This window comes from Benincasa hispida, chromosome 3 (genome assembly GCF_009727055.1).
Source record: "Benincasa hispida cultivar B227 chromosome 3, ASM972705v1, whole genome shotgun sequence".
Classification (NCBI taxonomy): Eukaryota; Viridiplantae; Streptophyta; class Magnoliopsida; order Cucurbitales; family Cucurbitaceae; genus Benincasa; species Benincasa hispida.
The window spans coordinates 9945551-9961428 of NC_052351.1; the positions used below are offsets into that span (position 1 = coordinate 9945551).

Below are 15878 nucleotides of genomic sequence, written 5' to 3' on the forward strand. Positions count from 1 at the left end.
TAAGACCGGACCACGAAGTGTAATAGTCTTGTTATATAACGTCGTTCATGACAGAGACTTCACTCCATTAGGATGACCATAGGTAACATGACCTCAATCCTGAGTGAGTTGGGAACTCTTGCCTTTGAGGGCGGTTCTTTGATTTGTATAGGTACGATTGGCCAGACCACCGACTCAAACCTACCACTTTGGGGATTCATCTGATTTGGAAGCTGGGAAGTCAGCTACACAAGATGGAATTCACTCCTTCCCCGAAGCAAGGGTAAGTAGATAGATTACTCCCTTAAGGGCTGATTCCGGGGCTTGAACGACGTGGTGCCACACACTTTCTCATGGCCCGAGAGGTGTCCACACATAATAGGACTATGTTGTATTGTTCATTAGAGGGATTAGTGGTACTTAAGAAGTTAGATGTAACTACAGGGGCAAAACGTAAATTGGCTCAACTATACTTATGAGCATCTGTGAAGGGTTATCGTATTGTTGATCGATGGATAATGAAAAATATCCATGGTGAGAAGAGTATAGTTTTCGGTCTTTAGTCGAATGTCTGGCGGTTAACGGATTGTGGATTTCGTGGCTAAAGAATTTAGTCATCTATTCATGTACCGTTTGAGCTTCGAGCCGTAGGTCCATAAGGTCCCCTTGGTAGCTCAATGGATTCAAGTTGAGAATTAGTTTTTGGGTCAATTTAAAGTGTTTAAATTGACAAAAGGGACTTCGATTATATATGATATGATTGAACTGGTCAATTATGTATGATATGATTGACATTATATATAAGATAATTATTTTAAGGAAAATGGATATAAATATGATTTATATCTAGAGGAGGAGAAAAATACTATGGTTCATCTGTTGCATTTGATGTGATATTAAACCATAGGTTAATGAATATAATATGATTATATTTATTATTTAATTTTAACAATTATAGGATAATTGTGCCGACTTTTTCTCCGTAACCGAATGATAGTGGAAAGTTGCATTCAGTTTTCGTAACCGAAGGATAAAATGAAAATCGTTTTCATTTTACAAGTGGATCAGACATTCGCTCACGAATTGTGTATACTGCCTATCGCATAGCAAATCGAGAGCCTACGTGATAGCTCAATGTTTCTAAACAATTGTATACATGCGCGCAGTTTACTTAACGATCGCATAGGATTTGCTAAATGATCCTCTAGCTTTTTTCTATACGATCGCGCACCCGAGCATTTACTAAACGATTATCTATACAATCGCGACCCTTTTACTAAACAATCGTGTACCTCTACCTAAACGATCAAGCATAGTCTATACGATAGCCACTCGATATTCTCCCATTTGCTTGGTTGTGGTATACGATCATCTCTTTCTCCTTCCCTCTGCCAAATCCAACAGAGCCCACACCTCTTGGATTCTCACACCGAGAAGACCAAGGGTTCCAAACGGTGGTGTCTTCCCTGCTGTCGTGTTCATGAGGAGGTCGTTCGTGGGTGGACGATTTTCTTGGACATTCTCAGCGAGAGCGAGAGGAGTAGTCTTTAGCGAGAATGAGTTTTCTATGAAGAAGGGTTACTCAACCGGTACGTATTTCGTTTTCTTTGTTGTTTAAGTTCAAAGCATGTTTGTATTTTGTTGTGAAATGCATATTTAGTCTGTTTGATTGTGAATGCAATAATTCTGTCACAATGAGTTTGGAACGATCTCACTTCTGCTCAAAGGTACTCTTTGATGAGAGTTCTTTCACTCGCTTGGGAAGATAGGACTCAGTCACAGTGGGACTATGACTTATTGTTCAAGGAATCGGTGGTACTTAAGGAGTTATATATAACTACAGAGGTAAAACAGTAAATTGGCCCAACTGTACTTATGAGCGATTTGTGAAGGGTCATCGCAATGTTGACTGGTTATATCCAATGGACACAGAAATATATCTGTAGTACGAAGAGTGCAACTGTCGGCCTTTAGTGGAATGACCAAAAGTTAACGAATGGTGGATCTCGTGATTAAAGAGTTTAGTCAGTTATTCACGTACCGTTGGAGCTTCAAGCTACAGGTCCACAAGGTCCCCTTGGTAGCTCAATGGGTTCAAGTTGAGAATCAGATTTTGGATTAGTTTGAAGTGTTCAATTTAACAAGAGGAAATTTAATTATATGTGATATAATTAAATTAATTCAATTATATGTGATATAATTGATTTGATGTATTTACATTAATTGGAGGAATTAATATAAATATGATTTATATTAAATACCATAACATAGAAAAAGAATTTTGGTTTATATGTTTCATATGATGAAATATTAAAACTGTAGGTTATAAGTATAATATGATATGTTGGTTATCACTATTTATTTATAATATAGTAATTATATGATAATTAATTTTTTTCTTTGATAACAAATTTGAGTGGGAGGTTATACATGGTTATGGTAACTATGAGATAAAAGGAAAATGGTTTTCCAAAATCAGAGGATGATTCATTTTTGTGTCATTTGACAAAAGAATTAACTATCGAGTAAAAGCGTTTTACTAAACAATAGTGTCTCATAACCTAAATTATCAAGTACGAGTTTACTATATGATAGTTACTCGATACTACACGATCGAGTAGTAAGTCTATATGATAGGCTTCTTCTAACTAAAGTAAGTCTATACGATAGGCTTCTTCTTACTAAACGATCGAGTATCTAGTGGTGGTATTCTAGTTCCGTTCGAGGGTCATCCATCTCCCACTTACTCGATCGTCTACCTCTTTCATTCCTCTATCCAAAGTCACACAGAGCCCACAACTCTTGGATTCTCATACTGAGAATATCAAGGTAACTCTTGTGGTGGTATTCTAGTTCCGTTCAAGGGTCAAGGATCGAGTTGAACTCGATTGTGATCGAGGTTTATCCAGTTGTTCGTTGAGATCGAGTTCTGATCGTTGCATTCGAGTTCGTGTTGTTGAACTAGTTGCTGAACGATCGAGGAATACTTGAAGAAATGTTCTTCAAAGGTTTGCATACTTTATCCCTTGTTTGTTCATTTATAAGAAACATGTTGTAAATTATAGTATATGCATAATCGTTTCCGTTTAGACTGTAATTGTTTGAGTTTTTTAATAATGAAATTTGGAATGATCCGCTTCCACTCATTGGATCTCTATGTTTAGATTTCCTTCAAACCAGGGATCTTAGTTTATTGGTTTGTGGTTAATGCAACTAAAATATCTCATATTTCATAGACTGAAGTGAATAAAATATCTCACATTATAAATCACAAAATTTTTGTTCATACAAGTGTTTACAAACTACGGGACCCTACGAGATTTAGGACATCAACCCCAATAGATCGGACCACGAAATGGTTAGTCTCATTATGTAATGCTGTTAATAGTAGAGACTCACATTTCACTAAGATGACCATAGGTGACATGACTTGAATCCTGAGTGAGTTGTGAAGTACTCCTGTTCATGAAGGTGATCCTTTAATTTGTATGAGTGAGAGTGGCCAGATTGCCAACCGAAAAAGCTTACCATTTTGGGGATTCGTCTGATTGGGGAGCTGGAAACACAGCTACACAAGATGGAATTCACTTCTTCCTTAATGTCGGGACAAGTAGATAAATTGCTCCTTTAAGGGCTGATCCAGGGCTTGAACAATGTGGCCACACACTCTCCTGACCCGGGAGGGATATGGTCAGTAGACTATGACTTATTGTTCATTAGAGAAATCAGTGGTACTTAAGGAGTTAGATGTAACTACAGGGATAAAACGATAATTTTTGTCCAACTGTACTTATGAGCAATTTATGAATAGTAAACACACTGTTGATTGGTTATATCCAATGGACACATAAATATATCTATAATGCGAAGAGTGCAACTATCAGCCTTTAGTGGAATGATCGGTAGTTAATGGAAATTGGGTAATTTAATTAAAGAGTTTAATTAATTATCCAAGTACCATTAGAGCTTCAATTTACAAGTCCATAAAGTCCCTTCTGTAGCTCAATAGGGATTTAATTGATAATTAATTTTTTGATTAATTTGAATTGTTCAAATTAATTGAAGGAATTATAATTAATTAAATTAATTATATGTGATATAATTAATATAATGTATTTGATGCATTATAATATAGAGTATTTTGAGAAAAATTTGAATATGATTCAAATATTAATTATATGAATGAGATTCAAATAATTAAATTTAATATAAATATGATTTATGTTAAATACCTTAATTAGTTAAAAGGAATTAAATATTTGAATTTGATTCAAATATTAATTATATGGATGAGATTCATATAATTAAATTTATATAAATATGATTTATGTTAAATATCATGCATTGTTGAGAGAAAATAAAACTATAGGTTATATTGTATTTGATACAATATAAAACTGTAGGTTATGTGTTATATTTGATATAATATATAGTATATATNAAATTGAGAAAAAAAATAAACACAATAAAATCAATCCCACATTGCGAAATAAAATATCTTCCTTTGACTATACTTTAGAATATATGTGTATATATATTATTATAATTTAATTTAATTTAAGGGAGGAAGTTACAACTCCCCCCTAATTTTCCCAGCCAAGTACGTGGATAGGGGATGGTTGTTGTTGAACCATTCCTTCATCTTCTTCCTCTGTATGTCAAAGAAGTTCTCTATGAGAAAAATCTCCTCCCTCTCAATATCTTTTCTTCTTTCATCTTCCAAGAATTCAAGCAAAGCCCACAACTCTGGCTTGAATTCTTATTCCCTAAAGAGACTCTCTCAAGCGTGTTGGGATTGGTGTCCTAATTCTCCCAGAGTCTTGTTGTTTGTAAAGATACACATTGTTTGATGAATAAAATAATTGTTATTTCATTCTAGCATTTACTCATATCCAATAAACAAAGCTCATTGGTTATCTTATGTGAACTTAAACATGTATATGTGATATACAAGTGGATCATGCCTTAAGTGATAACCTAAATAGGTCTGTAGTATAAGGATTAAGGTGGGATACTTGATCTTGGTGACACTATGGATACAACCCGCTTTGTAGAGGTTTGCAGGTGTTGTAAACTACTACAGATGGTAGATCCTGACTACTCATGTGGAGACGTGCGAGCGGGAGTGTCCTATAAAAAGAACTTGTATAAGACCGGACCACGAGATGACTAAACTCTGTATATAACATCGTTGATACTAGAGACTTACATCTCACCTAAACGACCATAGGTGACACGACCTCAATCCTGAGTGTTTTGGGAACTCCTATCTTTGAAGGCGGTCCTTTGATTAGTATGAATGAGAGTGGCCAAATTGCCAACTCAACATGCCTACCTTTTTGAGGACTTGTCTGATCTAGGAGCTGGGAACTCAATCCACAAGATGGAATTTACTCTTTTCCCGAAGTAGGGATAAGTAGAGAGATTGCTCCTTTAAGGGCTGATTCCGAGGCTTGAACATAGTGCCCACAGCTTCTCTTTGGAAAAGAAGACTCAGTCATAGTAGGACTATGACTTATGTTCATTAGAGGGATCAATAGTACTTAAAGAGACAGATGTAACTACAGGGGCATAACGGTTATTGGCCCAGCTATACTTACGAGCGACCTGTGAAGGGTTGTCGCACTGCTCATTGGTTAAGATGGACACATAATAAATCTGTGGAAAGGAGAGTTCAACTGTCGATCTTTAATGGAGTGTCTGGCAATTAATGGATGGTGGATCTCGTAACTAAAGAGTTTAGTCAGTTGTTCACGTATCGTTGGAGCTTCGAGCTACAGGTCTATGAGGTCCCCTTGGTAGCTCAACGGATTCAATTGAGGATCAGTTCTTAGTGTTGATTTGAAATGTTCAAATTAACAAGATGTATTTTGATTATATAAGATATAATCGGGATGATGTATGAGATACATCTAGTGGAGGATTGATGTAAATGAGATTTACATTAAGTACCATGGAATAGAAAAAAAACTATGGTTTATATTCATGAGATGAAATATTAAAACTATAGGTTATAAATATAGTACAATAAGTTGGTTATCATTTATATTTATAATAATATTAATTATTTGGTAATTAAATTTTTTTCTCTAATAACCAATTGAGTGGGAGGTTAGTGGTGGTTTCATGGTAACCGTGAGATAAAAGGAAAATTGTTTTCCTAATTTTAGTAAGTTTTTGTAAATGTTGAAAATTGATTTTGAGATTTCTCTCTTGGAAAAAACATCTCACGAAGTTGTCAAGTAAATAAGATTTACTAAGCGGTAGCTTGACCGAGGTAAACGATCGTGTAGTGTTTTGTAAGCGACAGACACAAAACTAAGCGATAAGCTAAATGATCGTTTAACTTTTGCTAGACGATCGCTTAGATTTTATAAAACGATTGGGCATCGACCTATATGATAGATTTCAGTCATCTTCCACTTGCTCAATCGTTTACACGATTGGTGTTTCCTCCTTCATCTACCTCAAACCAAATCAACACAGAGCCCACCCTCTAGATTCTCACACCGAGAATACCAAGGTAGCCTTTTTGATGGTGTCATACTCAACTCGACACCATCGAGATTCTATGGAGGCCGTTTGTGCTGTTGGGGAGTTCGTGACCGAGGCGATCGCAGAAGACGAGTGCGTGGTGTTCGTACTATGTAGCGGTCGTGTTGTTCGAGCGTTCGAGGTTGCTGTGTTCGAGCGTTCGTGATCAAGGAGCGTGGAGACGAGTCTACAAATGTATGTAGAGTTTCTCTTTGATCATTTGTAGTTTCATGCTGTAATTTCAGTTATGAATGCATAACCACTTGTTTCGTTTTATGGCTGTAATTTGTAATGTTCATACATGATTGTAATTTGGAATTATCTTTTCCACTGCTCATGGAAATTCTCATGATTGATTTCCTTCAAAGCGGTGGTGCCCAATTGAAAATTTCGAATTGGAGATCGGTTCCTGATCTAGATCGAGGGAAATCGTGAAGAAAATTGGCTTCAAGGGTATATAGATCTTCTTCCCTATTTCTTATGGTATAAGCATGCTGTAAAATTTAGTTTGATTAATGCATAATCTCCTTCTGTTAATTTTTTAATTCTAAAATTCTGCGAAAATAAAAAATGAGATCGATCCCCGCTTTCACACAAAAACCTTCAATGGTTTCTCTTCACTATGATGGTTGATGGTTTAAAGAAAAAAAAAAAAAGGAGAAAACTGTTTAAGGCGATTCTCATCAATCACCAAAAAGGAAAATCACTTGGTTAATGATGCTTCAAAAATTAATTTATAGTAATTTTTATTTTTAAAAATCAATTTTGTTTTCTTGCCAAGGTTACATTTAGCATTACATTAGCTGCATCGAAAAGTCAATAAAAAAAATATTAACCATTTTATGCATTTGATAATTTAGATTTTTTGAAACAATTTTTCTATAATATTTTATCTTTTTTTTTTTAATATCAATTTCACCACTCTCTTTCATATCATTCTTTTTTATAATTGATTCACTTTTAAATCGCCATTAGAGTATCACAATTACAGCAGGAAACAAATTCAAGATCCACCACAATTAATTTAGATTTTATTTTGTTACATATATATGATATTCCTCCAAAAAGAGGATATTGGACTAGAGTTAATCATATGGTACATTTTCTTTGAGAATTAGTTTACATTTATTTATTTTATTCTAATAAATCTAATTATGATCTAGTCGGTTATGAAGTATCTAACCTATACAAGCTAGATTTTAACCAGATTACTTAATTCATGGAGAAGAATTTTTATATTATGACGATTAGTGAAACAGACCATAATGGCTACTTTCTCAAATCATGCTAAAATTCTTGCCATTCATGAGACTAGTCTAGAATGTGTATGGCTAAGATCAATGACTTAGCTCATTCATGGAACATGTGGTTTGTCTTATAGTAAAAATATTCCAACGATATTATACGAAAACAACACATCATGCATATCCCAAATCAAATGAGGATATATTAAAGGAGATAGAACAAAGCATATTTCACCAAAGCTTTTCTACACTCGTGATCTTGAAGAAGATGACGATATCACTGTACAACAAATCTATTCGAAAGATAACCTGGCAGACTTATTTATAAAGGCATTACCTACCACAATCTTTGAAAAGCTGGTGCACAACATTAGAATACGGTGACTCAGAAATCTCAAGTGATGTTTCCATAAAGGGGAAGTAAGTATACTTCTTAGAAGTATAAATTATATGAAATATGTACTCTTTTCCATTCACTATAATTTTTTTCCAATTGGTTTCCTAGTAAGTTTTTAACGAGACATATTATATATATATATATAATAGGCATGTAAGGGGGTATATTATGAATATTATGATAATAAACACTCATTAGATGCTCATGCTTAGTGTCCATTGACCATGTGTCATGCTCTCATTTCCCAAATTATCCATGTGTCTCAACATTTCACAATACTAGTGTCCATGTAATTTATCTCCTGTTTGCCAAATTGTCTATAAATAGTATCATTTGGTGGGTTTTGGATTGAAGAAAGTGGAGAAATCCATGCATTTTATTTTATTTACTTTTGTAATTTATTTATTTCATATATTTATATATTATGTTTAATTTATTTTAATATTATATGATATTGGTATCTATATTTTGGTTATACTTCTCAAGTAAACAACATATTTAATATTATTATTATCATAATCATTCTTGACCTTTTTTTCCCTTGGGTGTTGATTTTTGTGTATACACACTAATGTGTAGTTTGTAACCTAATCCGAATATGGGCTTCAATGGGCCTGAGATCTCCAGTTAGCACAATGATGATGGAGCACTGGCCACAGAGATTTCCAAGTACGGTGTCGTTTGAAAATATCACAAGATTCGTCAACACCAAAGCAATGAGTTGGGTCAATTTTTAGGGGGCCCTATTCTAATGGCAGTTTGTGAAGAAAAAGCTTGTTTTGGTTATAAAAAGGCATATTGTCCAAAGATTGAAGATTCGGAGGCAGGGAAACAGTACAAATACTAACATACACCAACGTCTTTTTCTACAATAAACAAGCAAGCACCCAACCAACTCATGAACTCGGTGCTTATTTCATCCAATTAAAAAACCTTGCCATTGCCTATCGCTTATCTCCTTCCTTCTTTCAGACCCACAAACTTGCTTTTGAAATTTTTTTTGCTGTTTTAAATACTGCAATCATTGGTGGTGGGAAACTCGCTTTTCATCCCTCTTCTTCTTCTTCTTCTTCTTCTAACTTACTAACTTGTGTTCTGCACCAACCAAGACATCAATTAATTAATCTATGCATTTCAATCATGCTATTATTATACAAACTTTTTAAACTGTTAGCTCTTCTCTTTTGATAATTCTTTACATCTCCTTTCATAACTATTTCGTCTTTTGTTTTTTATTTTTTAAAATTAAGTCTATATTCTCTCATTTTCTAAAAATAATAATTTTCATTTTTTTTATACCTGAAGTTGAATTCTTACCCAAAATATAAAAACAAAAATAATTTTTTTAAAACTCATTTTTAGGCTTCGTTTGATAACCATTTCGTTTTTCGTTTTTTGTTTTTTAGTTTTGAAAATTTGTATATTTTCAAATACAACAATTGAATTCACTTTTTTTTTTTTTTCCAGAATTTGGCTTGGTTTTTAAACCATTTGTTAAAAATTAGATAACAAATGAAAAAAATTGAAGGGAAATTGTCATGTTTAAGTTTTTGCCTTAAAAATTTACACCTTTTTTAAAAACTCATTCAAATAATTTTCTTGGTGGATCTATATCAACACCAAGATTTAAATAAAAAAAAATTGACTTGTCTACTTATCGTCGGTACCTATTACATCAAAATTCTAGTAATTTTTCCAAAATATTATGGGATCTTCCTAAATCTTATGCCAAATCTTATATATTTTCAAAATTTCTCCAAATATTATATTAAAAATTTTACCTAATTTTTTAAATCTTTAGCTCAAATTCTAATTTTAAAATCATCTACCAAATATTCAAATGAATTTTTTAAAATGGATCTCAAGTGATTGGTTTTTATTTTTGAATTATTGGAAAGATTATTTTTTTTAAAAAAAAATCAAATATGGAAAATATATAAAATTTCGATATGAGTCGCAAACAAATTAACACCGAAATTGGTGAATTCTCGGGCAGTTCTCAACGGATTAATATCAAATTTTATATATTTTTCATATCTTACTTTTTTTTTTCCTGCAAACTTTAATCTTTTCCAAAATTTAAAAATCAAAATGCAATCATTCCTCTAAAAAAATCTAATTGATAAATTTATTTGAAAATTTAGAAATTCATATAATCGTACAAAAAGAAATTGTCTTATTATGTAAGAATTGAATATAATATTCGATAAAGATAATAGAATTTCAAGTGAATTTGAATATAAAATTTGGTATAAGATTTAGAAAAATTACCTAATATTTGAAAAAATTACTAAAATCTCGGTGTTTAATCTCGACGATGTACCGAAAAATGCCCAAAAGGGCCACAACAATCCATATGTTAGAAAAAAAAAATGAATTTTTTAAATTAAATCTTGGTGGTCGATCTCACCCGAGATCCACCAAGAAAAATTAGTTTAAACGACTTTTCAAACAGCGTGCTAGTTTTGAAAGATGAAAAGTTGATGGTGTTATTTATGGCAATTTCCAAATTTGGAGGTGGAAGTAGTGTTTATTAATTTAATTTCAAATTTTGGTTTGGTTTATAAAAACATAGATAGAAAGTTGATAACCAAACAAGAAACATAGAGGTGGAAGTGAAAGGGATATTTGTAGGTCTAATTTTAAAAAACTCAAAATAAAACAAGAAAAAACAAATGGATACCAAATCCGGCCTTAATTTTATTTTTCTACTTTAGAAAGTTAAGTTCAATTCATTGCTATGTTATCCACTTGCTAGCAAATGTTTTCAAAATTATAATAAAGTTTTCACAAAAAACATTTAAAAGTATATTTTTTTATTTTGTTATGAATTCAATGTTCTTATAGAAAATATGAAAAATAAATTCGAAAACAAATAATTATTAACAAGCGTTTGTCAATATATGTAATGATGACCAACACATTCGCAGTTCAAGTCCTCATTACATACGTTTGTCAATGTATGTAATGAGGACCAACACATTCGCAGTTCAAGTCTCTATCGTATCTGTACTATATATATATTAAACAAGTATTTAAATAATTTGATTATATTTTGTATATTTCTAGATATCGAGTATTAGTGGCCCTTCTTATAATTCAAAGGTAGCAATATTATTGTGAAGTCATTCTCTTAAAAAAAAAAAAAAAAATACACTTGTGGTTTTGATCAATTTAGCTTCTTTTTTTTTCCCTCTTTCGTCATGTAAGTTTGAATATCAATTTTGATTCGCCAGACTACATTACATGAATTTTTAATAATATGAAAAGGAAATAATATTAAATTACTACAGTCTCAGATTATAGGTTTTAATTGAATAAATAGAAAATGAAGGACAATAGTTTGATTAGACAATATTTATATGCTCCTCTATATTTATGTTCAAATTAGTATGGTGATTCCAAACCTTTCATGGTATTTAAAAATATATTAAAACAAGAAAAAAACTAAAATTTGAACGTAAGAATAAACTAAAAAATTAATTAATTATTTATTTAGTTTGAAATAGTAATTGAAGTTTAACCAATTGGATTAGACTCCAAATGAAAAATAATAAATTGTTAGGTTAGGCCAGTAAGAAAAGAATAAGCATTCAACTAATTATTGAATTTTTTAAAAAATAAACCGTCCAATGGGGTATTGGATTTGTGTTGATCGGGCATCATCATATTCATAATCATACCAAAAGTGAATCTTTTGAATAATCATTATGAATTAATTATTGTTTTGCGTCATTATCTACTTAATGTAAAACGGGGAGAATGAATTATTAGAAAAAATGAACGATGGGGGCAGATTTGACTTTTACTTCCAAAGTATAATAATTAATATTCAACCACCTTTTTCTTTCGAATTTTAATAAAAAAGAAAATAACAATAAAACAACGAAACAGGTCCCCTCCGGAATCCGCAAACAATAATTCGGATTTTTTTTTTGTTTTTTTTTTAAGATTATTTAAAAAAAGACAAAATATCCATTTATACCGATTAAACTCTGAAATTTATGATTTCTATTAATTTAGACCCCAAACTTATAATTATATCAATTTAAAATTTAAACTTTCATAGGTATATAAATTTAAATATTGAACTTTCATAGATATATTAATTAAAATCATGAACATTCATAAGTATATCCAAATAAAACACAACGGAATTTAAATTGATACAATTATGAAACTATAGTTTAAATTGATACATTTATAAAAATTCAAAGTTTAAAATAATACAATTATTAGTTTGAAGATTAAATTGATAAAATCCAAAAAATTCAGAATTAAAATTATTAAAACTATTAAAATTATTAATTTAAAATTTAAATTGATAAAACACGAAATTTCGTGGGTATAAATTGATATTGGCTATCCGCTCCGGTGGCGGGCAAAACGAAACGTTTCGGGAGATTAAATATACACGTGTATATTTCAGAGCAGAAAAGAGTTCAGGTGCGGGTACTCGTACGGGTTTGCTTTAGGAAGGCTGATCAAGTGGTGTGTGAAAGAGTTAGAGCTACGTGGAAAGTGGGGCCCAGAGCCAGATCATAGAGAGACAATGATGATTGGTGGGGCGGCAATATGAACGGCGTAGATAGCACACCCCTTGGTGGATAGGCCACCACGTCAAAGGGACGTGGGCCTAGTGGGCTCCACTCTAACTCAGGATTATGAAAAAGAAATAAATCAATTTATATTTTCTTTTTTTAAGGGGAAAAAAAAAAAAAAAAACAATGACCAAATTTAAAGCCTGAAGTGTACGCTATATGGAAAAAATAGAAAGGTGAACTCGACTCACCAGCTTCCGCTTCCTCCTTCATTCTCTATTCAGTGTTCAACTTCAAGTAATTCCCTTCATATTTTGGTAATTCAATTCTCAAATTATTTACTCTTTTTTCCCCTAATTAATTCTCTACTCTTTTCAATCATTTATTTTGTAATTGATAAGATCTAAATTTGATTAATTACGTTTTTTTCCCTTTTCTTGCATGTTATCTTGTTTCTTGGTGTTGGTGGTGTAGTGGGATAAAATTGTCGCTCTTAGTTGATTCTTTTTTAATTAATTTTAAACTATCGAATTCACTCTGCAAATGATATCTAAATTTGCTTGAAGAGTAAGTGCTGTTTTATTTATTTATTTATTTTTGAGTTGAGAAACTGTTCTAGGGTTGAAATTATGTTGATTGAAAAATAAATGGATTGGGGTAAGATGGAATGATTTTTGGTTTGTGGAATAAAATTCGAAGTTTTAAATTTCTTTTAATAAAATAATAATAATAAAAGAACCCTTGGAAAATGAAAATGGATCTAATAAGGATGGTAGTTGCAGCAGTGAAAAAAAACAAAAGAACAGAAAAGCAAAGAAATTAATGATCGTTTCTGAGAGTTTATGAATTTTGATATCACAATTCACCTCCAACTATATAATTTCCCGAGACAAAACAAGAAATTCCCCCAAAGAAATTATAGAATTGCCTTTGTGTATCGGAGTTTCATCTATTTTCTTGATCTTGCAGGAGTGTTTCTGGTTGTTCTTGAAGCTTGAAAATGGCGTCGATTCATCCGTCGGAGCTCGACTCCAACGCCACCGACTCTGTCGCGTCGTCGCCGAGATCTGACCACCACTTTAACTTATCTAATGATCCACATGCTCGAGTTCGATTCATGTGCAGTTTCGGTGGCAATATCCTACCTCGACCGCACGATAATCAACTCCGATATGTCGGCGGCGAAACTCGCATTGTTGCCGTTCAACGCTCCACCACTTTCTCCCACTTCCTCGCCAAGCTCGCTAAGATCACTGGCAAGTTTAGCTTCGATGCTTTATTTTTTCACTGAAATTTGGGGGTTTCTGAATTCTTGATTTGAAAACGGGAATTGAATTTGTTTGTTTAGGTACAATTAACATGAGCATAAAGTACCAGCTTCCCAATGAAGATCTCGACGCCTTGATTTCAGTGTCGACGGATGAGGATGTGGAAAATATGATGGATGAGTACGATCGGCTTGTACAGAATCACAATCCGAAATCGGCGAGGCTCCGATTGTTTCTGTTTCCGAGAGGGGAAGATTCCAGAGCAAGTAGTATTAATTCCCTCCTAGGTGGTTCCACAAATCGGGATCACTGGTTTCTCGACGCTCTCAACGGCGGCGCTCCAGTGCCAGAGCTCGAGCGTGGCCGGTCGGAGGTTTCGTCCATCGTCTCTGAAGTTCCGGATTATTTGTTTGGTTTGGACAATCAGGACGATACTTCGACTCATTTAAGAGAACCCAAATCGAAGACTCGATTTAATTTGAATCCGTCTGAGAATGTTTCGGTTTCGGATCCTGGATCGCCTTCCCCTGTTGTGCCGTCGGCGACTTGTGTGAATTCGATGCCCAATCTTCCCCCGGTTAAAACCCGTCCCGATACGCCGTCGCCGAGTGCGGAGCCGGTGGATAAAACGCCGGAGAATTGTGAACCTCCTTCGATTCCATTCTCTCAACCGCCCGGGTTTCCAAATAACCCGATGATGCATTATTTCCCGGGTACAAATTATCCGGGTCATCATCAACCGGTCGTATACCTTCTTCCCGGTCAGATTCCGCCTGGAAATGTTCCAGTCCAGCATATTCCGATCCAGACTCAGCCGCAGTACGTTCAACAGTTCCCGCCGGTAGGTGGCGGTCAGGTGCCATTAGCGTATCACCACCCAGTTACGATGGCCGGCCAAGTGTACGGCGGAGGAATGGGTCCGGTGAGTGGTTACGATCCACAGGCGGAGGCGGTGAGGATCGGTGCAGATGGCGTAAGTCAGCAGATGTATTATGGAGTCCAAAATACGGCAAGGGCTCCGCCGTATGCGGTGGGCACGATGGGACCTCCGGTGGCGGAAGAACTTCGGGGAAGTGGATCGGAAACAAGGACGGGTAACCGAGTATCTCCATAGCAATAGAAGCAGACGAAGGAAAGTCATTAGTAAATTTGATTTGATTTTTACAACAAAGTATTATTTTTGGTTTCGTAATTGGATTAATTGGGATTGTAATTACTAATTAGTGGTTTTATTTTGGGCGTTCGTTGATTCAACGGCGTGACCAAACTGTAAAATTGGTGTTTTGAAGCTGCATATACAATATTTTTACTGCTACTTTTAATTAATAAATAAAAGACATATTTTCTTATAAAGTATTATGGTTATGGTGGAAAATATTTAAGTTCTATGGTAATACATATTGAACCATACTACTGCAATATTAGAATTTTCTTTCTCATTATAATATGGTTTGATATGAATGAATTCTCTCGTCTAGAGTTGTTTTTTAAAAAATAAAAAATAAAATAAGTTATATACAAGCGATTGATTTGATTTAATATTTTTAAGACTGAATAGTTAGTATAGTTAATTTTTTATTCCATCTTTAAGATTTGAGGTTTAAATTTTCATACTCCATCTGTTGTACTAAAAAAAATTAAATTTATTTCACTGAATGAGGTTCATTTTCATGATCGCATTATTATTTTTTCTTTTTTAAGTTCAACCATATGTGGGCTTCGACTATGCTCACACTCAAATTGTCAATCTTGATTATAATATTTGTATAGCTTTTGCACTTGAATTAAATTATTATTTAGTCTATATCATTTATAACAATGGTGAGCCTTTTGTAATGTAGCAAAATGCTAACATAACTTAATTATTAAATTAATCTAGCATGATGTATCAAGAAAAAAGAAAATTGTAACTAGT

The 15878-nt window shown here is 33.3% G+C and overlaps 1 protein-coding gene across 2 annotated transcripts; it reads left to right on the plus strand.

The window, feature by feature from the left end:
* The first annotated feature begins 12850 nt into the window (after nucleotides 1-12850).
* LOC120074323 lies at nucleotides 12851-15315 on the plus strand. Of its 2 annotated transcripts, none has more exons than XM_039027412.1 (3): nucleotides 12851-12992; nucleotides 13665-13951; nucleotides 14044-15315. In XM_039027412.1, the coding sequence occupies exons 2-3, from the start codon at nucleotides 13696-13698 to the stop codon at nucleotides 15075-15077; spliced, it is 1290 nt and encodes a 429-aa protein (XP_038883340.1). In that variant the 5' UTR covers nucleotides 12851-12992; nucleotides 13665-13695; the 3' UTR covers nucleotides 15078-15315. The 2 variants fall into 2 exon arrangements, with proteins under 2 accessions (XP_038883340.1, XP_038883339.1); XM_039027411.1 differs by having other exon boundaries at nucleotides 12857-13012.
* Nucleotides 15316-15878: the final 563 nt, after the last annotated feature.